At 43.2% G+C, this 21876-nt stretch overlaps 2 protein-coding genes across 2 annotated transcripts in view; both read left to right on the top strand.

Moving 5' to 3' along the window:
* The first annotated feature begins 1616 nt into the window (after window positions 1-1616).
* Window positions 1617-21876, top strand: part of tanc2a (tetratricopeptide repeat, ankyrin repeat and coiled-coil containing 2a) — a 57917-nt gene continuing 37657 nt past the window's right edge. Inside the window, exon 1 of the mRNA XM_086287924.1 lies at window positions 1617-1921. The gene's annotated coding sequence lies outside the window, so the exon portion shown is untranslated. The remainder of the gene's footprint in view (window positions 1922-21876) is intronic.
* On the top strand, window positions 17949-21694 carry LOC147331726 (uncharacterized). The gene is made up of 4 exons (XM_086290504.1): window positions 17949-18920; window positions 19152-19958; window positions 19993-20230; window positions 21234-21694. The coding sequence occupies exons 1-4, from the start codon at window positions 17949-17951 to the stop codon at window positions 21272-21274; spliced, it is 2058 nt and encodes a 685-aa protein (XP_086146630.1). The 3' UTR covers window positions 21275-21694.

The following is a 21876-nucleotide window of genomic DNA, read 5'->3' on the forward strand; positions in this document are numbered from 1 at the left end:
CTGATCCAGCCCTAACTATGCGTTGAAAGAAAAGTTTTAAGCCTAATCTTGAAAGTAGAGAGGGCAGTTTTTCCTTCCCACTGTCACCAAAGCCATTGCTCATAGTGAGACGTGATTGTTGGGGTCTTCTCTGTATTATTGTAGGTTCTTTACCTTTGCAAGTGATTTCCTATAGCTCAAGCGTTAGAGCGGGTCCTCTACTATTAGGAAGGCTGGTGTTTTGATCCCTGGTTGCTCCATTCTAGCCAGATATCCTTGGGGATAACCTCAAGTTGTTCTCTGATGGATGCGGTGCAGTGTGAATGTTAGAAAGATGTCTTTGTCCTTATTATGCCTTATAATTGATCCATCCATGGTCTCCATGGAATTGCTAAATTGAAAATCAGTCACAGCAGGTCTTATGGTGTGATGACTCCAAATTTGAAATATTTGGTTCAAACAAGAACTGCATGTTAAATAATGAAGAAGAGGAGGCAAAGTTTTTTGGATTTATGTTTTAGGACACAGCTGTGGAGCATGCATCTAAATCTGCTTAGGTAATGTGGCACCAAGTACCGGTGTACACTGAAACAACAATTGTTGTTATCTCCGTTTATTTGTGACCTCAGTAAGCACCTTCCTGACGACTTGATGGTCTAAACTGCTAGTTTGAAAGTAGGGTATGTTTTACCATGTCATTGCTAGCCTATCAGAGCCAATGTCCCTTGGTTTCTCAGACAAGTTGACACTCTGAAAGACTACATGACCGGGAGTATTCACTGATGTCTTTGTGGCTCTACATTTTTATATTCAGTCTGTGGAAGCATCACACAGAGTAGCTGCTGTTCAATGACAGTTTTGTAAAATGCTAGCAATATTTCACTTAACAAGTAGCTTGAAAATTGTTTGGTTAGCTCTTCATGCATCTAAGGTCATTAGTTGTTGAGCAATATTTTGGAAAAGACTACTCAAGAGGAGAAAAAAGAGGTTGTTAATACATCACTGTAACGTCCTGTGAAGGTGCAAAAGATATCCGTGGCTTTCATGAGAAACACCCCGGGAAAGAGGGACTAATATTTCCTCTTTGCTGCATGTGCCAAGGAACACCTGATGAGTGGAAGCATGTAATTTGATCTGATGAGATCATTTTGTTCCGCAAGACATTCAGGATTCATCGTTTAGATTCACCTGTCACTCAACGTGCCCAAATCGTGCAAACTTAAAGCCTTGAGATAAAAGGTGAACAGGTCAGCTAAAAACAATAAACAAACAAGCAAAAAACAACCACGTTACAGAGACAAAAAACTGATACAAGCACACTAACACAACAGTGGTCTATTTTCACATGCGGATTAACACGCATTTGTTACTCTACGAATCATATAACGTAACCATGTTGCTCATTGACTTTCTCCAGCAAAATAAATGTGCCTTTTGATTAGATTTATTTCTGCAAATTACCTTTTGGCCGCTAGATGTCGTCGTCGCGAGCGCTTCATCGCGACTACGCTGGTTTAACTGAACCCAGCCCAAGCATTCTGTTGTTTGTAGCACGCGCGCGCACCCAAACACACACACTCCGCGTATTGGCCACGCCCCTCTTATGAATAATGCAGCACCTCCCGTCGACCGGAGGAGATTCGTGCCACCGGAGCTCTTCAGACGTCAGCTCGTGCTCACCGGTGGAAGGAGAATAATGAGCGTAATATAACCAGTCCATCTACTGATAAAAATATATTAATATCCGGTAATGAACGGGGAATTTGGGAAGTGTGGGAATCCGCCTCGCGCACAACAACGGGTCCGCTGGTTTGTACCGGGGTTTTACGGAGAAGGATACACCGAGGGCTGGATATTAACCCGACCGTGACCGACCTATTATCCACCGGTCAGACGGTTGTTATTCTCATCGCCGCTGAATTGAGGAAAAACAACACTTAAGGTAGGCCTTGTCTTTCCTGTGTTTCTCTGTGTTTATACGTGTATGTGAGCGAAGGAAGGAGCTAAATATTATAGTAAGGTGGTACGTACGTGTGTGTGTGTGTGTGTGTGTGTGTGTGTGTGTGTGTGTGTGTGTGTGTGTGTGTGTGTGTGGACGTACAGCCATAATATCGTGTGTCATATATATGTATATATATATATATATATATATATATATATATATATATATATATATAACGTATTACAGGCCCATTAATCTTAAAAGGTCCATGTTTAGTATTATTGTTACCCCGTGTTTGTGTTTTTATTTAATAATCATTGTATTGTTGGTGCTTGTAAAAAATGTGGTCCTATATTAATGCTGAACTCAGCACGGCAGCTCTTAGTCACTGCAGAAATATTGTGTTGACAGCAAAAAACATCACTATAAAATTATGCTTGAAGACCACATGAGCACATTCTCATATTCTCTGAATCATATTAGAATCATTGCTGTTAATGTAAGGTATAGCTGACACACATTTGAACATCACGTGTAAAATACAAAGCAACAATAACAGCGGGAGACTGTGGCTGTACTGAGATATAAAAAAAAGCAGTTGAAGATAAAAAGGAGAAAATAACAGCAGAGACAGTGAAGGGAGCATCGTGACAGACTGGAAAAGATGACCCTCACCTGGAACTGTGTGCATGTACATGTGTGACACGGGTTTTACTTTTCCCGCCCTGGTGTGGTCTTGTTTTTCTCACACATTTTGGTCACATTTTAGTTTCCCCTGCCTCCACTGCTGGGCCGGATGTGTGATGGAGCCAGCTGGTGGTTTACAGTTGTGTTCGAAGGAAACACAAATCCTTTGTTTGGAAATGAGTGGATTATCTCCCACACTATGTACATGCTACATTATTGTGATGTCTCTGTTGGCTGGAATGGCTAAATCAGATCTGTTTGTCTGTGTGTGTTGTTATTTAGCTAACATGTTACAGGTTGAAATTAATTAGTATAGGTACAAATTACACCTAATTACTAGGGGTGAAGAGAATGCACCATCCAGATATTTGTCTTACTTTCAATTTATACCTTACTGACACCTATATGAGTTGACATTTATTGATGGCAGTGTACCAATATCGACATTCTTCTAGAAGCATATCTCAGCACTTGGAAGCCATCTTGGTAACACATCTTATGAGCAGTTAATCTGAGGCATTTTGTACACTAACTTGCATTTCAGTGGTCACTAGAATAAAGCAGTAACAGTATTATCCAACACCAGTCAAATCACCATTCTTAAGAAATCCTTTTTCTTCTCTGGAAGGTCCCACCGTCTTTGTTCTTACGAAATTCTCCCATATATGTAAATTCAGGAGTCTTTCGAAGACATGTCTTATAATGTGTCTTGTATTAGTGGCAGTTATAGCTAACTATTAGCGGTGTAATACATGGCCAAATGCTGGCGCTGATGCCAGTGGCCAAAGGCCTTCTGGAAGGATCTGGGGCATCACTGAATACACCAGCCTGCATCATATTGGATCATATCTGCACAACCTCATCCAAATAACAACAAAACATAAGCGCTTTGTGAAAAAAAATTTTTTTGCTTCTTTTGGTATGGAAATGGGTATCCTTTTCAGTTTGATAGGATAGTTTGTTGAAAAGATGCAAAAATGGACTAAGGAAAAGAGAACGATAAAATGAGCTGGTGCTTATATAGCACTTTTTACAACATGCCTCCTTCATATAAGTACCTTTCTCTATGCCTAAGTGCTTTTCTACTTAACACTCACACGAATACATCCAGAGGCATCCAGAGCAGCCAGGGATCAAACCACCAACCTTAGTAGATGACCTGCTCTACTTCTTGAGCTACAGAAAACCAGACCAAATGTGGAAAAAAATTATTTGTATTTTGTGACAAAACTGTTGAACTATTTTAACTGATTATTGTTGAATTTGGTCGTATCAGTGGCTTTTTGGAAAACAGCAGAAATTGTATTTTTTGATTGCAAAGTGTTGTAATCAACAGCAAAAATTTAAGGTCCTGGCAGCTGACTCCCTGACAGTTAAAGAATATTAAGGTATAGTCCTAGTTCTGTCACTGTGGCTAAATGGTCAAAGATGATATGATGAGGAGCTGTAAGAAAAGAAACTGGTTCTTTATTGAGAATAATGGTGTCGTTTTTTTCCTGGAGTCAAAGAAAATATCAACAAAATTTCAACAGCTTACTGAGACTTACTGGTAAGTTAACGTAACGTTTCAGTGGTAACAAAAAAGGAAAACTGCACCGGTCAAATTTGATTTCACCACCATCAGAATTCTCTCATAGATTCTCTCATGATATCTCTGATGATTCATGCAGTACTCCCTAAAAAGTGTTCAAAAGTCACACATAGAAACTATTGTCAGAGTGTGGGAATACAGAAGTCTGCAGAGTATAAAAAGTCACATTTCATATTATAACCTTTTATCCAAAGTACCGTCCAGACCTCAGCATTCAGCAAATATGAGGTTGCAAGTCAGAATTGCTGAATGAGGGTAGTAATTTGTGAATCTATTCCACTTCCATACTCGAGCAGAGCATAAGTTGATTTGCTTAAAATATTTAAAGAATTTAAGCCATCAAGAATCTTCCCTTTTAGGCCCTGATATGTAAAACAAATCAAATAAAAACCTCTTTTCACACAAGAAATATCTGTAATGGACTGAAATTAAGCATTAGCTTGAATGACCTAAAACTTAAATCGTCCCTAATATAATTTCAGCTCTAGAGTTGTGCAAAGTAATGTAACCTTCCTCTTTTTTTGTCAGTATTCAGGACTCTAATCTTTATCCAATAAACTCTGTTGGATTCCTCCCTATGTTAAAGCTGGTAGGCAACAGCTGCTGAGGCGTGATGGATAGAACTGAAGCTGAGATGGTCTATTTTTCACCAAACTTTATTTTTTCAGGATGCAGTTAAACGTCTCTGTGATGGAGTTGTTTGTCATGTATTGCGCACTCCCAGCCTTTTGCTGGCTTCTGTTCCTAGACAGTGGGAGTGCAGATGGGCATAATCCTGCATTAATCTGCCTAACCCTGTACTTCGTAGTCTGGGTTTAACGGCGCTCTGATTAAAAGCCTCCCCCTCCCCACCATGTCAGTCATTAGTTTAATTAGATCACTTGCGTGGCCTCACTAGTGCCAATTAAAGGAATACAAACTGAAGTGCCCCAGCAATGTAATTTTATTAGGATTTTTTTTAAACACTCTTCGCAAGTTCAACATGAATTCCAAATTCACCCAGCAAATAAAACCCGTTCTCCCAAACCTGATTAATTCTATTTTTGAGCTCAGCGCAGTGTAATCAGTGATATATTTCTCACAAAATGCTATGATGACTGATAGAAGGGAATCCAGAGTGTAAGTGCTTGTATGTGAGCATACCCCACCACTCTGACTCCCTGTGGGAAGAAACTCTCTTGGAAATGGGCATCTTGTGATTTAATGCCCCACCATCATTTTCCACAGAGTGAGTGTGGACCACCTGACCTGTGTCCTTGATGATCTTTTGAGCTTTTCATATTGGCGTGACTAATGCACCTCTCATGGAGCGAGGGATGCCAATATTTTTCTCTTCCGTCCTTCAGCAGCTCGCCATCCAAAGCGGCCCAGTTGTCATAAAGTAGAGTGATGCACCCTATCAGGATGCTTCCAATGATGCAGTCCATTTACATGAAATGCAGCCCTCTGTGTGGTGTTTGCAATGATGTTTCCAGTTGTTCAGTTATTTATTAGTCAGATGAAATTCAGCAGTAATGTGATGGCTATACTATGTCAAGGAGTGGACTAAATATCAGAAACACCTGATTAGGAGAGGTTTATTATTATTACCACCAAAACAAGTTGAAAAACTTCCATGTACAGTAACGGAGTCACTACTTGCTCACTACCGACTTTGTGGCTTGGCATATATTATCTCCCCCTGCTGGTAATGCAATTTCTGCATGCGTGTCACATTTTGCCTTGATACTAGGTTGCTTCGTTGGATGTTGGCTGCTTTTTGTTCTGTTCTATGCCAAGTTGATCCCACCCTGCTTCAATAATGTTGAGGTCTGGGCTGTAGGGAGGCCATGACTGATGTGTTTTGACTGCATTAGCTGAGACTTCTGCAGACAGTATTGAGCAGATGCATCTCTTAGGTCCTTCGTCAGGTCGTTGCTGGATAGTTTCTTATTTCTTAAGGACTTGACTTTCAGATATTGTTTATCTCTTGTAGATAGTGTTTGATCTTTTGTCCAGTTTACTTAAAATTTTTAAGGATGCATTGTAAAGCATGCTAAGATATGACAGATTTTCTTCTTAGAGACCTTTGGGAATCACTTTATTGGTGAAAAAATACAATTGTATACCTGTCAAACTGTGTTATTGTTGATATTTTTCTTGTAGGTTCCACAAATGGGAGCAAATTATATACACACACACAAGAACTTTATTATTCTCATGGTTAATTTTTGTGACATTTATATGCTCAGTGCAATAAAAATAGAAACAGGAGCAGAAACAGAAACATCATGTGTGAAGTCGCACACAGACCAGAACAACAAAAATACATTTAAAACAACATAATAAAGCTCTGTTGCTGAAACAAAGATGCAGGATACAGACACAGGATCGAAACCTTTTAAAACTGATTCTTTGCTAAGTTACCTGTTACATGTAAACACAACACTAGTTTGTCCCTTGAGTTAGGTGCCCTTTATGTGCTGCAGTGATTTATTGGTCAGTTAAATCATTCCCCTGAAAATGTTCAGGAAAAAGGACTGTACTGAAAATGAGAAAAGTTGAAAATGAACCACCAGTCAGTGTCTAAAGAAAAACTTTGACAGACTTATAGAAAGCCTGCAGAACTTTTACTTAAGACCACTTAAAAAAAACTAGCTTGGCTAGCAAGCTGTATCTATAAACTGTATAGGTATAATAGACAGATGTACATATCAGCTAAGTAACAGACTAATAAAATATTCCATCCATCCATTCATTCACGTCCGCTTATCCTTTTCAGGGTCGCTGGAGCCTATCCCAGCTGTCATAGGGCGAGAGGCGGGGTACACCCTGGACAGGTCGCCAGTTGCAGGGCTAACACACAGGGACAGACAACCATTCGCACCTAGTGGCAATTTGGATTATCCAATTAAACTATCCCCACAAGCTGCATGTCTTTGGACGGTGGGAGGAAGCCAGAATAACCGGAGGGAACCCACGCAAACACGGGGAGAACATGCAAACTCCACACAGAAAGCCCCCGGCCTGATGGTGGAATTGAACTCAGGACCTTCTTGCTGTGCAGCAACAGTGCTAACCACTGTGCCACCGTGCTGCCCTAATAAAATAAGATATATAATAGACTCCAATTTGTTCATGTAAATGGAGAGTCCTCTTCACACACTGAGGTTAATTATGGAGTTCCACAGGGTTCAGTGCTAGGACCAATTCTGTTTACATTATACATGCTTCCCTTAGGCAGTATCATTAGAAGACATAGCATACATTTTCACTGCTATGCAGATGACACCCAGCTCTATCTGTCCATGAAGCCAGATAACACACACCAATGAGTTAAACTGCAGGAATGTCTTAAAGACATAAAGACCTGGATGGCCACTAACTTTCTGCTTCTTAATTCAGATAAAACTGAGGTTATTGTACTCGGCCCTGAAAAGCCTAGAAATATGGTATCTAACCAGATTCTTACTCTGGATGGCATTACCTTGGCCTCCAGTAACGCTGTGAGGAACCTTGGAGTCATTTTTGACCAGGACATGTCCTTCAATGCACATATTAAACAAATATGTAAGACTGCGTTCTTCCATTTGCGCAACATCTCTAAAATTAGAAATATCCTGTCTCAGAGTGACGCTGAAAAACTAGTTCATGCATTTATTACTTCCAGGCTGGACTACTGTAATTCATTATTATCAGGATGTCCAAAAAACTCACTGAAAAGCCTTCAGCTAATCCAAAATGCTGCAGCAAGAGTCCTGACAGGGACTAGAAAGAGAGAGCATGTTTCTCGTGTTTTGGCTTCCCTTCATTGGCTTCCTGTTAAATCCAGAATTGAATTCAAAATCCTGCTCCTCACATACAAGGTCTTAAATAATCAGGCCCCATCTTATCTTAATGACCTTGTAGTACCATATCACCCTATTAGAGCACTTCGCTCTCGCTCTGCAGGCCTACTTGTTGTTCCTAGAGTATTTAAAAGTAGAATGGGAGGGAGAGCCTTCAGTTTTCAGGCCCCTCTTCTGTGGAACCAGCTTCCAGTTTGGATTCAGGAGACTGACACTATCTCTACTTTCAAGATTAGGCTTAAAACTTTCCTTTTTGCTAAAGCATATAGTTAGGGCTGGACCAGGTGACCCTGAATCCTCCCTTAGTTATGCTGCAATAGACATAGGCTGCCGGGGGATTCCCATGATGCATTGAGTTTTTCCTTTCCAGTCACCTTTCTCGCTCATTATGTATTAACAGACCTCTCTGAATCATATCTGTTATTAACCTCTGTCTCTCTTTCACAGCATGTCTTTATCCTGTCTTCCTTCTCTCACCCCAACCGGTCGCAGCAGATGGCCGCCCCTCCCTGAGCCTGGTTCTGCTGGAGGTTTCTTCCTGTTAAAAGGGAGTTTTTCCTTCCCACTGTTGCCAAAGTGCTTGCTCATAGGGGGTCATATGATTGTTGGGTTTTTCTCTCTATCTATGAAGCACCTTGAGGCGACTTATGTTGTGATTTGGCGCTATATAAATAAAATTGAATTGAATTGAATAGCATAATAAAATGTTAGACTTTAATTCACTAAAAATGTAGCAACACTTTATTAGATGGCATGTACCAGACCGCAGGGTAGAATATTAATCGGGTAAGGAATTAAAAATGCTCAGTTCAGTTCAGCGACTCTAAATAGTAGAGACAGACACTCAAGAAATGTTTTTGCTAATCTTTGGATTAGCAAAAACATTTCTTGTATCAGCCACAATGCTGTAAAGTGGAACATTATAACATTGGAGTCTATAGGGCCGAACTTTCATACCCATTGGTCATGGAAAATCCCCTCACTCATATTTTTGAAAGTTAAGTGGCTGCTAGCTTCCTCCTGTTTCCGTAGCAGCTGTAGCAGAAGTGGTGCTCTGAAGATTCACTGTAAGCTTGAAGACCACTAACCAGAGCCTGTAGCAGTGGAGTACTGGTTGATGTACTCAGCCAAGCTCCAGGAAGCTTCAAAGCAGTACAAGGACCACCAGTACCAGCTGCAATCCAAGATGGGGGAGTTAGACTTCATCCATGACATCAGATACTCCCTGAAGAAACTGATGGTTACTGCTCTGTTTTTAGTGTCACAAAGTAGGCTCACCTAATTTATTTAAGAAAGGCCCTGCTACCACTACTGTACATACATTTCAAATACTATCTATTCTAGTGAAAGACAGAACTAATGCCCCCAAAAACTGATTCTGTTCAGATGAACAGATCTATTTTGGAGGATTTACTTACTATCATGCTCATATCATTGAGTATGCATCAAGAGAGAAATAATTAATGCTAGCAGAAAATAAATATTTTGTGTACTTTTACAAAAATCACACAAGATGAATCTTTGAATGTTTGGAGAGCAGAGCAACAGCCATTAGCAATAGCGAACATTATCCTGGTAACTTAAGAAGTAAACAAGACTCAATTAGTACAATATGTGACTTCATCACTTTATCACTGAATCAGCATTTTTATGCAAAATGCTGATTAAAGTCTAAACTAAATGTTCTTATGAAATGAATAGTATTTCATAGCATTATTAGCATGCTGCTTTCTCTGTCTGTTTACTTTGCCCCCTTGGACTGACCAGTGTCCCCAGAAAGACTGCTGGAGCTAGACAGTCTGGCTTAGTGGAGCTTAATTACAGTAGATTTGTTTGGTCAAAATGGTTGGCCGATTTTTAGTTATTTCTTACAGAACAGTTATAGGTTGTGTCTGTACATGAGACCGCTTGTTTTTTTCTAAATCACTTTTCACCCCACTGTGGGAGGGCAGTGGTGTGAAGTTGTCTTGTGAAGCTTTAAATTACTTCAAAGAGTGGAAAAGTGATGAAGTGTTTACACCATGAGGAAAGGGTAAAAGGTGAGCATATCACTTAGGCCTTTGTTTGTTTATCTGCAGGAAGCTGTTTTGGGGGCCACACACGCACACACACACTCTCATTCCCTTCCTGTACTGTATGCGGGCAAGCCAAGTGAGTCCTGAGTGATTGCAGGAAGTCAGGATTGGCCTCTCTGGGGAAGAGAGATAAGAGTCTGGCACAGTGCATGTGTGTGTGCATGTACAAGTGGATTCAGTCTAATGCAAGACCATCTGCACTCAGCTATTGCTAATAACAGACACACCTATAGATACACAACTAAAGCTAGTCAAACAAACCTGTGTGCTCTAGGTTCAGTGTGTTTGAAGTTGTGTTTGAGTGTGTGGTGTGAATATCACTGGTGATTTCCTCTGCTTATATAATCAGACACTCTTTGGGTGGTTGATAAAAAGGGAAATCTCTCTGTGGTGTTGGGGGGCTATCGGTGCAACACCCAAGATAACCTAACAGGGAGGCGAGTAGGACTACATCTCCCAGTACACCTTGGGTTATTTTAGACTCCCCACAGAGCTGCTGGAAAAACATGCCCAAAGTTTGTCTTGGAACAAGTAGAGCAGAGGTGGGGCGATTTGAATTAAATTTGCATGCTATGTCAACCCTGCCTGAGAACTGCAGGGTAAATAATGACTCTGTTGTTTAAACCAGGATCCACACTGGATCCATAAAACTTTGAAAATGCCTTTGACCCAGTTTTACTTTGAAAATCTGGCATGACAGAGACTGAGACTTTTGGAAACTATGATGCAGAATCACTGTGTTTTAGTTACCTTCCTTTTAGATTAGCAAAGCTGCGACACCAAGAGTGCAGTGGGTCAGCAACGATCCTCAGTAGTGGCTCTCTGGTTTATGACAACGGGAAAAGTTACACAGAGAAACAATCTCTCTAGCGGTCTCTCTAGTCTCTATAAAAGAAAAAAAAACTGCTCTCCACCATGTCAACAGCATAATGCTGTAAAGTAGATTTAACAAAATAAATTTGGCAATGAAGGAATTCTTTGTACTATATGTGCAAAGAGTCAAGAGTCTTTATGATAAAATATGACAGATTCAACTTGTGATGTAGAGACAAACAGAAATAAAGGGTTATCTACAATACAAGTACAGTTTAAATAAAGACCTATTCACTACATTTCAAATAAAGGCATTTTAGCTGAGTAATTAGTTGTTTTTGTTTTGTTTAAAGCAGCCATAAATTGAATTCTTGATTTACTACTTTACTGTATTCATCCATAGTACCACTGTAGCTCTCTCTGAGCACAAATGTGGTTAGACAGAAAATGTGCAGTTATCTAAAGTAAATCCAGACCATCAGCCACATGTAGCTAAAGGCACACACTTTATTTAGTGTTTGTAAATGTCATCAATATGGTCACCCTGGTTATACTTAAAAAGTGTATCGGGCAGTAATTGAGTCTTTTATCTGTGCTGTCTGTTCATGTGCTTTGTGTCAGTGTATTTCTGGCCCTAAATGTGCTTGCTTGACAGTAGCAAAGATTTTTGTACCAAAGTGTGCTAGTATAACGGCACCAAGGTATTTCTGTCCTTACATCTGGTAGCATGATGGTATATAGCTCATATGGAAATATGCTAGCTAACATATTTCCATGCATAAATGTGGTAGCACGATAAAGAACATAACTACTCAATGTTAAACTTAAATATTTGATAGCGCAAAATAAAGTAAAACCAAAAACAAGCGACACTACTTAATAGTAAGTTATTAAAATATGTTCATATTACTTGATTCCAACTATCAGTTATAGTCTTCGTTCTGTAAGCTGTTAGACATGAATGTATGTGAGTTTGTTAACTGACAACAATACAAGTAACGGAGGGCAAAATTTTTCTTTACACTGGTGTGAACGCACCATTACATGGATGATAGATGGGTGGGATAATAATATGTAACACTTTAGGGTTTTAGGGTGTTTGTTTGGCATCAACAGGTAGCTGTGCTCTACAGCAGTATGCATAGCACCAGCTTTTTCAGGCGCACATTTCATCTGTTCGTGAATGCAACTATCTAATCAGCCAATCACATGGCAGAAAGCAACTGCATTTAGGCAGGTAACCATTTTGAATGTGAAAGAAAGATGATTGACGTGATTGTGAACGTGGCATGGTTTTTGGTGTCAGTTGGGCTGAGCAGCTGACCTGCCCATCAGAAAGTGCTGATCGACTGGGATTTCTCTACACTCCCATTTCTAAGGTTTACAGAGAAAACAGTGACTGACAACAATGTGATGTTAATGTTAGAGGTTTAATAAGAATTGGCAGATTGCTTTGAGCTGATGTGGATGATGTTTTAGTGGCACATTTGGGCCCGTTAGTATTTGAGCGGTATTTAATCGCAGCAGCCTACCTGAGTATTTTTCATTCCCATAAGACCAGAGTGTTCCCGTCTTCCAATGGCTGATTTGACCACGATAATGCACCATGTCACAAAAGCTGAAATCATTCCAAACTGGTTTCTTGAACTTTACAGTGAGTTCACTCCACAGTCACCAGGTCTACATCCAATAGAGCACCTTTGGTGTGTTGTGGTGGTAGGAGATTGGCATCATAGGCGTGCATGCTGACAAATCTGCAGCATCTGCGTGACATGTCAACATGAACCAAAATCTCTGAGGAGTGTTTCCAATACCGTGTTGAATCTACACCATGAAGAGTTCAGGGAGTTTTAAAGGCAAAAGCGTACTAGCAGAGTGTACCTACTAAAGTGTTTGGTGAGTGCATATATGAGCTGAGTTTCTGCAGCTCAGCCGGCTTCACTATTATGTATATTTTGTGCTACAGTTAAATCTGGAGAGAACTCTGTTTTTGTGACACACTCACTAAAAGTTCGAGGAAGTCAGATGGAGGAGGAACTCACGACAGATGGTGTGTTTGTGTGAAAGAGAGAGAGACATGCAAACAGCACGCTTATCTGTGGCTTTGGCACTCACATGAATGAGCGTCTCACCACGTCAGCACTGAGTCACGTTTACTGGCCTCCGTCTGATCAGAGTGACTCACATCAGATTCCTCGTTTCCCGCATGTCTCCTCAGTTCTGCATGTTTTCTGGTGTGTTTGTGGTGATGTAGAGTGCAGATTGTACACATTTGGACAGCAGCAACATTGTTTTGTTGTTCAGTCTCTCCTTCAACACAAAATTTCAAAGGTTGCTGGATACTGCAGCGAGTTTCTTGAACAACTTCCTGACATAATGAATGATCTGTCTTCAAAATGCATTAAATTGTGAATTCCTGTGTGGTTAGCTTAAGTTTCCACTCACATAAGTGTTGTTTCTCAAGCACCACCACTGGATGTTTTTCACAGAAAAAAAATCTGTCGAAACTTACTCAGCCACTAACATTTTGTGGTTGCTAACTTTTGGGGGAGAAAAGTGTAGTCCCTATGGCAGTTAAAGAACACAACTGGTGAATGTCGGGCTGAAATGGCGCAGTTTATCACATTCAACCCCATAATTTTTATTCTTGTACTTTACTAGAGTAGCTTTGCATAATTTATAGTTTAAAATAATCCTTCTTTAGTTCATATCAGGCCTTGATGGAGCTTCTCAGTTCATTCACTGTCTGAAACAAGATATTTCAGCTTCTGGCTGTTTAAGAGAACTTCCTGCTGATTGGCTGTCCCTTGGAAAAAAGAGCTGAGATACTCTCTCCTTATGACATCATACAGAGTCGAAAGAAGAAGAAGAAGCTGTTTACAGCAGTTTAAATATGAAGCTTTATCTTGCAGCTGGGACACACTTCGATTGTTTGATAAGAGGATCCACCACAGGAACTCTGTGACTGGAAATAAGAAAAAAAACACAACTTGTTCTGAGGCTGCTTGATTAAAGTAGAAATCATAATTAGGATCATTATGGTCAGTATTATTGATCATAATTATTTATGAAACTAACAATTATCTTGCTGTTATCAGTTATAAGTTAAAAATATCTCTTTTCATGTACATTTTTTATTTAAACTTTAAGAATAATTTGAATGAAAAAGTGTAGAAAAGAGAGAGTTTACATAAAGCCCATCTTACAATTACAACTGGCTTTACCTACTGCTCTGCTTCCACCGTGGGATGTCTGCGAGTGGAGACTGGGATTGAAGAGAGGCCGAAACAGCAGCCGACTCGGGGGGAGTCTGAGAGTAAAGCTAACAAATCTGGGTCTACATCTTCTAGCTTTCACAAGCTGCAGTGAAAGATCCCTGCCACCGCTCCTCCTTCATGGCCCATGCTCCAAGAATTCTGATAGTGTAGCTTGCTGGTGTTGATTCTGTCACTTATTCAATTATTGAATCATCTGCTAACAGGGACTTAGATGAGCTAGACCTAATGCATAATAGTTAACATTTGCCTGACAAAGAGCTAGGCTGGCACGTTGGCTATAAAAGCATTTTTACAGCTCATTCTGTTTACCCAGGTGGCCAAAATAATAGTTACTGTTGCTTTATGATTGTCTGAATCAGTGCACTGGTTTACCGTTCTTTCAGTTTGATAGAAGTACAAAACACAGGCTCCACAGCCTCCTTGTGTAACAAACCATGCGTGTAAGTAGACAAAGTTTATGTTAACTCACTTAACAGAAGTTTGTGTATTTTTCTCTCATTTTTGGCAATTTGATAAACAAAAGTGAGACCAAGCTTAAAAAAACGGATCTAAAATGCTTTTACTACAATCCTGGTGACTTTTCTTATGTGGTAAATACAAAAACATTTTTCTCATCAAACCCCTGTCTTCTCCTTTTGTTTCATTTGTGTACGTGAACATTTTTATGTTTGTTATTGCTTGCCTTCTCATTTTTCCATCTCAGGCAGACACAAAGGACTCGTGGTCTATTTTCCATTGTCTAATTTGTCTTCAGTGCATTTACATAAGAAGGCCAACATCTCTCATTTCCCAGACACATGCACTGTCGTATTAATATATGTGCTGCAGTTCAGTCATGCGCGTGCTGTCGATTGGGGGGGTGTCTGGGTTTTTATTTTTTAGACTCAGTCCCGTCACTCCAGCTTACTTCCCTTCAAGGATTAGCACACTGACACACATTACACACCCATGCAAGGCTGAGCTAGTCACTGCTGTGTGTGCATCATATCTAAAGAGCCAGTAGTCCTCTAGCTGCTGCAGCTAGAAGCTCTTTGTGGGATTCTTTCTCAGACATGGATTAGGCTTATTCCTAAACTCCCCTCGCAGATAGCCATGGGGTTTATTTGCTCAGGTTTTGAAATATCTGCTGCCAAGAGAGGTTGCACTGGGAATGAATGTTATGCTAAATTAATTTCAGCACTATGCTTTTCTTCAAGAATGAAATTAAACATTCGAAAGTGTTATTTACTGACAGCAGTGGCTTATCTGACTGCACACACATGTTCCTCACACACTCACTGAAGAAAGGTTCGTCCTTGTGGAGTCACTTCGCTCTCTTGCTCATAGTGCACCTGGTAGTAGCACCTGATCCACTCTCCCTTGGGCACACAAAAAACACACACACACACACACACACACACACTAAACACACACACACAAAGGAGAATGTTCCCAAGAGAAAACATAGTCAAACACAAAGGGAGAGGAAAAGAGGAAGAGGCTTGGACAGCATAGAGACTCTGCCACATTCTGCTCACAGTAATGATGATATGCTGAGTGGTTTCCTCATCCATCATGTACCTTTATGCACGCGTGTGTGTGAGTGTGTGTGTGTTTTTGTGTGTGTGTGTGTGTTTTTGTGTGTGTGTGTGTGTGTGTGTGTGTGTGTGTGTGTGTGTGTGTGTGTCTTTCCAGAAAAAACAGAAATCGAAACCATGGAATATGAGACTAACAGTAAAAGAAAAGAAGAAAAAAAGTGGAAATAAAAACAGCCGATGGAGAAAGAGCTGCTCAGACTCAAACTGGCAGCACAAGTTTGGATGGAAATGTGTCATACATATATGTGTGCACATATTTCATAAAGTCTTTTCTTCCATCACGACAGTGTTTGTTGTTGAAATGATTTAGGGCATGCACAGACCGCTGTGGTATTTTTGAATGTCTGTAGTCAATAAGTACAAACTCACTAAGACTGTAAATATGTCCAAAAAGATTTTACTTCAGCAGCTTCACAACGTGATGCAGCTTTGTGAGTCCTGCATGGTGAGGAAAGGGCAGGCAGTCTTCAGTGATGAATGTGAGTTACAGTCATCAGGAAAGGCATAAGGGTGCCCGCTTAGCTGACTACTTGTGCCTTTTATAGCTTAAAGTATAACACAGTTAATAAAGACTGAACTGAAAGTCAATATTTTTTGACTACCTTTATTTTTCTAGCATATCTTTATTTGTCAGCACAAAAGTTTAAAATAAGCCCAATTTTATGGCATTCAGAAGCATTTTTACTGCTTTTCTTACACCATGTGGCTGCTTTGGTTGACAGGTTTGTTCACATGGGCAGTTTTAGATCTGAATGTTTTGAAGAAAAAAAACCATTTTTTGGATCCACTATAAATACTTTCTGATGTGTGTCAGTTAGAATGATTCTTTTCTTCTTCTCCTTCCAAAAAACGTTTTTATTATTACATTTCTGGTTGTATAAGTATAATGTAGCTTATTACCTATGGTGACTTAATCCTAACAGGGTTCATGTAGGACTGTTAAAAGCAGGAAAATATTTGAAATTTCAACTTTAAATTGTTGATGTAGTGAAGTCTCCCAGCATACATTGGATTCGTTTTAGATTATATCAGGAAACAGGTAGTGCTGTGTCAGTCATTTGAATTAAATTTGCTTGTCATGTGGATCCCACCTCATAATTGCAGGAAGCCTACATTTCCATTATTAAATAATGTGTGTGTTAAAGATTGTGCAGTTTAAACCTAAGGTTTACCTCCAGTGTAACCCCAACACCCCAACAAAAAGAACTGGACAAAAAGAACTGAAAAACAGTGATGCTCTTTTTTGTTAAGCTTTATATTTGAGTAGCACACCTGTGACACTACGAGTGCAGTTGGTTTACTTTACTGTAACTTAGGGTCGGTAAAAGCAGAAAAAAATGTTAATGGAAGAAAATCAGAATTACAGATGACTTCTTGTGATCACTTGGTAGTTTTGATGTTGTACAGCACACTACAGTTAACCATCCTGGTAAGACAATGACATAGCTTTTATTTTCGTAACACTATTCACCTTATCAGACATCTAGATTTCTTTGCTAATGTTATGCTCACATATTGTGACATAGCGTTCAACCAAAAATCAAACTTCAAATGTATCTATTTTACCTCCAGTCTGTAGTCCTGTTCATCTGTCTGTAATGTTTTGGAGTAATCTCAGCTTTGGAGATGTTAGCTATCTAGGTATCTGGCTTATTGTCATGGTCCTGCGGCCATGACTCAGTGACTTTGTGTTTGTGTTCCTTATTGTTATTATTCTCTTTATTATTCTTGGGCTGTTTTGGGATGGTTTGTGTTTTGGGATTTTAGATACTGGGTTTTGGGTTTGTGCTCCCTCTATTGGTCCCTGGTGTTAGTGTTCCCCTGTCTCGTCAGGTTAATCAGGTCCAGCTGTGTCTCCCACCTGTGTGTGATTTCCCAGTGTCTCTTTGTGTACTTTAGTGTGTGTTTTCCTCTGCTCCTCGTCGCGTCGTCTGTGTTCATACCTGGTGTAATCCCCTGCGTGCTCTCCCTGCTGTTCTCCCTTCATGCTCAGGTTTGCTATTTCTTTGTGTAGTTTCTCCCAGTTAGTTCGTCCTTAGTTCTGTTTGCCATCTCCACTTTATGTCTGGTATTGTTAATAAATCACCCTTCACGTCTGAATAAGTGCTGCATTTGAGTCCTCCTTCCACTCTTCACACGGCCGCTGCCCCGAACCGTGACAGTACGACGCGACCACAAGATGGACCCAGCAGCGCTTAATCCGTCCAGGGAGCTACGGGAGACACTCATCGATGCCACACAGGAGCTGATCGACCTGTGGCTGGAAAGCCCGGGTGGCACGTCCCAGCGCGCTATAGAGAGGCGGCTACAGCGTCTGGTGACCGGTCTCCCATGGCTTCTGGACTCGCTCTGTTCGTGGGAGCAGGAGTTTCTCCTTTTGGACCTTGGACTTCACCCCCCGTCTGCATTTACTTCCGAGCAGCCTGAGGCGGTGAGTGAGCGGGATGCATGGGCTTCCCCAGATTCCGGGACTTTGTTTTCTGGGGCTATTCAGAGCGGGATGGGAGACTGTACGGGTCGCTTACCCACCTTCGTGGTAACAGATCCTTCGCAAGTGGGAGTGTACAAACCCTCTGTAAAACCGAGAGACTGTTTCTCTGCCGCCCCTTCTGAGCCAGGACTTTATCGCCATTCTCCGGCTCAGTTCTGTGTCCAGCCACAAGCCTCCCAGTCTGTAGCTCAACCGCTAGCCTCCCCAAGGACACAATTACCTGTTCTGCCGCCGCTCCAGTTAGCCACTCAGCCACCACCACCGCTTGCATCACCGCAACCCGTAGTTCAGTTAATGGCTGAGTCACAATTTTCACACTGCTTTTCCACCGCTGTTTCTGAGCAGGGAGACAAACTGTTTCACTACGGACCTGTTCCTCAAAAGCTGGCAACATTAGAGACTGTTGCTCACTCCGGGGCTTCCCCAGAGGCTGGGTTTCTGCCCTCAGCTTACTCTGGACCCCTGGAGGCCAAGATGCCAGCTGTGAACTGCACCGGGCTGTCACTGCCTGAGCAGGGTCAGTGCTCTGCGCAGCTGCAGCCCTCCTTATGTGTGCCGGAGGCCCACGTGCCTACTGGTTTTGTTTCATATGTGCCAGAGGCCCACGTGCCTACTGGTTTTGTTTCATATGTGCCAGAGGCCCACGTGCCTACTGGTTTTGTTTCATGTGTGCCAGAGGCCCACGTGCCTACTGGTTTTGTTTCATGTGTGCCGGGGGCCCCGGTGCCCACTGGTTCTGCGGCTGTTTTCGCTGGGGGGCCCGAGGAGCCCGTCCAGCCTCCTGTTTCGCCTACTGGGGGGCCCGAGGAGCCCGTCCAGCCTCCTGCTTCGCCTGCTGGGGGGCCCGAGGAGCCTGTCCAGCCTCCTGCTTCGCCTGCTGGGGGGCCCGAGGAGCCCGTCCAGCCTCCTGCTTCGCTAGCTGGGGGGCCCGAGGAGCCCGTCCAGCCTCATGCCACACTGACTGCCACGTCGGCTGGGGGGCCCGAGGATCCCGTCCGGCCACCTGTGGCTGCTTCTCCACCTGTGGCTGCTTCTCCACCTGTGGCTGCTTCTCCACCTGTGGCTGCAGCGCCGCCTCCTGCAGTATCATCACCTGCAGCGCTACCACCTGCTACTGCCACGCCTCAGCCTGAAGCTTCAGCCTCGCCTGGTTCTGGTCCAGCTTCGTCCTCACCTGGCCCAGCTTCAGCTTCAGCTTCAGCTTCAGCCTCGTCTGGTCCAGCTTCATCCTCACCTGGCCCAGCTTCAGCTACAGCTTCGTCCTCGCCCGGCCCGGCTTCAGCTACAGCTTCTTCATCGCCTGGTCCGGCTTCAGCTACAGCTTCTTCATCGCCTGGTCCGGTTTCATCCACGCCTGGCCCGGCTTCATCCACGCCTGGCCCGGCTTCATCCACGCCTGGCCCGGTTTCATCCACGCCTGGCCCGGTTTCATCTCCAGCTTCATCCACGCCTGGCCCGGTTTCATCTCCAGCTTCATCCACGCCTGGTCCGGCTTCGGCTTCAGCATCGCCTGGTCCGGCTTCTGCTTCAGCATTGCCTGGTCCAGCCTTCGTGTCTGCATCCTCGTCTGGTCCAGCCTTCGTGCCCGCATCCTCGGCCACAGCATCCTCATCTTCACCCACTGCGCCTGGTCCAGCCTCCGCTTCAGCATCCTCATCAGCATCGCCTGGTCCAGCCTCCGCTTCAGCATCCTCATCAGCATCGCCTGGTCCAGCTTCAGCATCCTCATCAGCCTCGTCTGGTCCAGCCTCCGTGTCTGCATCCTCGTCTGGTCCAGCCTCCGTGTCTGCATCCTCGTCTGGTCCAGCCTCCGTGTCTGCACCATCGCCTGCAGCAGCGTCTTCAGCATCCGCACCATCGCCTGCAGCAGCGTCTTCAGCATCCGCATCATCGCCTGCAGCAGCGTCTTCAGCATCTTCGCCCGCTGCGGCCCCGGCTTCCATGCCTTCAGCCTCGCCTGGCCCAGCCTCGTTTGGGTCTGGAGCTAAACGGCCGTTTTCTAGACCGCTGGCTAGGCTAGTGGCCGGGCGCCGTCGCCTGACTGGCCGCCGTTGCCTTCCGCACGGCCGGCCCCCGGACCGCCATCGCCTGAGCGGCCGCCGTTGCCTTCCGCACGGCCGGCCCCCGGACCCTCTTCGCCTGAGCGGCCGCCGTTGCCTTCCGCACGGCCGGCCCCCGGACCCTCTTCGCCTGAGTGGCCGCCGTTGCCTTCCGCACGGTCGGCCCCCTGAACTTTTTGCGCGCTGTCACGGCCTTCTTCGTGGCCGGCCACCTGAACTGTGTTTTGGACTCTGCTCCCCTGTGAGTTTTTTTTTGTGAACATTTGTTTGGGACTCTGGGGCCTCCGTCTTTGGTCTTGGCCCGGTCCCTCCGTCCTGGGCCCCCTGCCGCCCGCCCGGATCTGGTGGTGTGTTTCTGTGGCTGTCGGGGGCCAGCCCTTGAGGGGGGGGTACTGTCATGGTCCTGCAGCCATGACTCAGTGACTTTGTGTTTGTGTTCCTTATTGTTATTATTCTCTTTATTATTCTTGGGCTGTTTTGGGATGGTTTGTGTTTTGGGATTTTAGATACTGGGTTTTGGGTTTGTGCTCCCTCTATTGGTCCCTGGTGTTAGTGTTCCCCTGTCTCGTCAGGTTAATCAGGTCCAGCTGTGTCTCCCACCTGTGTGTGATTTCCCAGTGTCTCTTTGTGTACTTTAGTGTGTGTTTTCCTCTGCTCCTCGTCGCGTCGTCTGTGTTCATACCTGGTGTAATCCCCTGCGTGCTCTCCCTGCTGTTCTCCCTTCATGCTCAGGTTTGCTATTTCTTTGTGTAGTTTCTCCCAGTTAGTTCGTCCTTAGTTCTGTTTGCCATCTCCACTTTATGTCTGGTATTGTTAATAAATCACCCTTCACGTCTGAATAAGTGCTGCATTTGAGTCCTCCTTCCACTCTTCACACGGCCGCTGCCCCGAACCGTGACACTTATTATGAATATAATGGAACTAAAGGGGCATGTGGCTCCACACAGTGTCTAAGTAGCAGTGTTGCTTGTGATCTTCTTGTGATTAAAATATTCCTGCCAATACGGCTGGGCCATATCATACCGTTCACGGTATAATGTTGGGCAACGATAAGAAAATAAAATATCACGATAGAATATGGAAAAAACGCGCATGCGCAGTGCTTTTGTTTTACACACATGGCGGAAAAAGCACGGCGGCGGCGATGGAGAATGAGAAGGGCGAAAGCGGATCGTTGAATGAAACGGATGAACCAGAGTTGGTTTGTTGTTGTTTTCTAAAACTGCTGCAACTTCAGTGGTGTGGAACTGGTTCAGCTTTCGTCCGTCAGATACACAACAAAGCACTATTTTTGGTAGAGCATGCTAGCGGGCTGTCGTTATTACCGTGTTTTTTGGAAAATACGGCACACTTAAAATCAGTCCTTTGATTTTTCTGAAAGCATCCCTTATAATCCCGTGTGCCTTGTGTATGAATTCTGGTTGTGTTTACTGACCTCAAAACGATTTTATGTACACGGCGCTCGAAAATCTGTCAAATGTTTCAGTACGACTTTGCTAACCTACGAAGCCGCACCGCTTGATGGATTGCCGGAGCATTACGGCTATCGTAGGCGG

The sequence above is a fragment of the Aulonocara sp. 'chitande type north' Nkhata Bay genome, linkage group LG4 (genome assembly GCF_057382095.1).
Source record: "Aulonocara sp. 'chitande type north' Nkhata Bay isolate Kocher_YH1m ecotype deep benthic linkage group LG4, A_spYH_male_GT1.1, whole genome shotgun sequence".
Classification (NCBI taxonomy): domain Eukaryota; kingdom Metazoa; phylum Chordata; class Actinopteri; order Cichliformes; family Cichlidae; genus Aulonocara; species Aulonocara sp. 'chitande type north' Nkhata Bay.

Coding starts and splice junctions, on each gene's coding strand:
- LOC147331726 (XM_086290504.1), top strand. CDS start 17,949: ATGGACCCAGCAGCGCTTAATCCGTCCAGGGAGCTACGGGAGACACTC. Junction 19,959..19,992: donor CCGCTTCAGCATCCTCATCA/GCATCGCCTGGT, acceptor CATCCTCATCAG/CCTCGTCTGGTCCAGCCTCC. Junction 20,231..21,233: donor GCCTCGCCTGGCCCAGCCTC/GTTTGGGTCTGG, acceptor TTATTATGAATA/TAATGGAACTAAAGGGGCAT.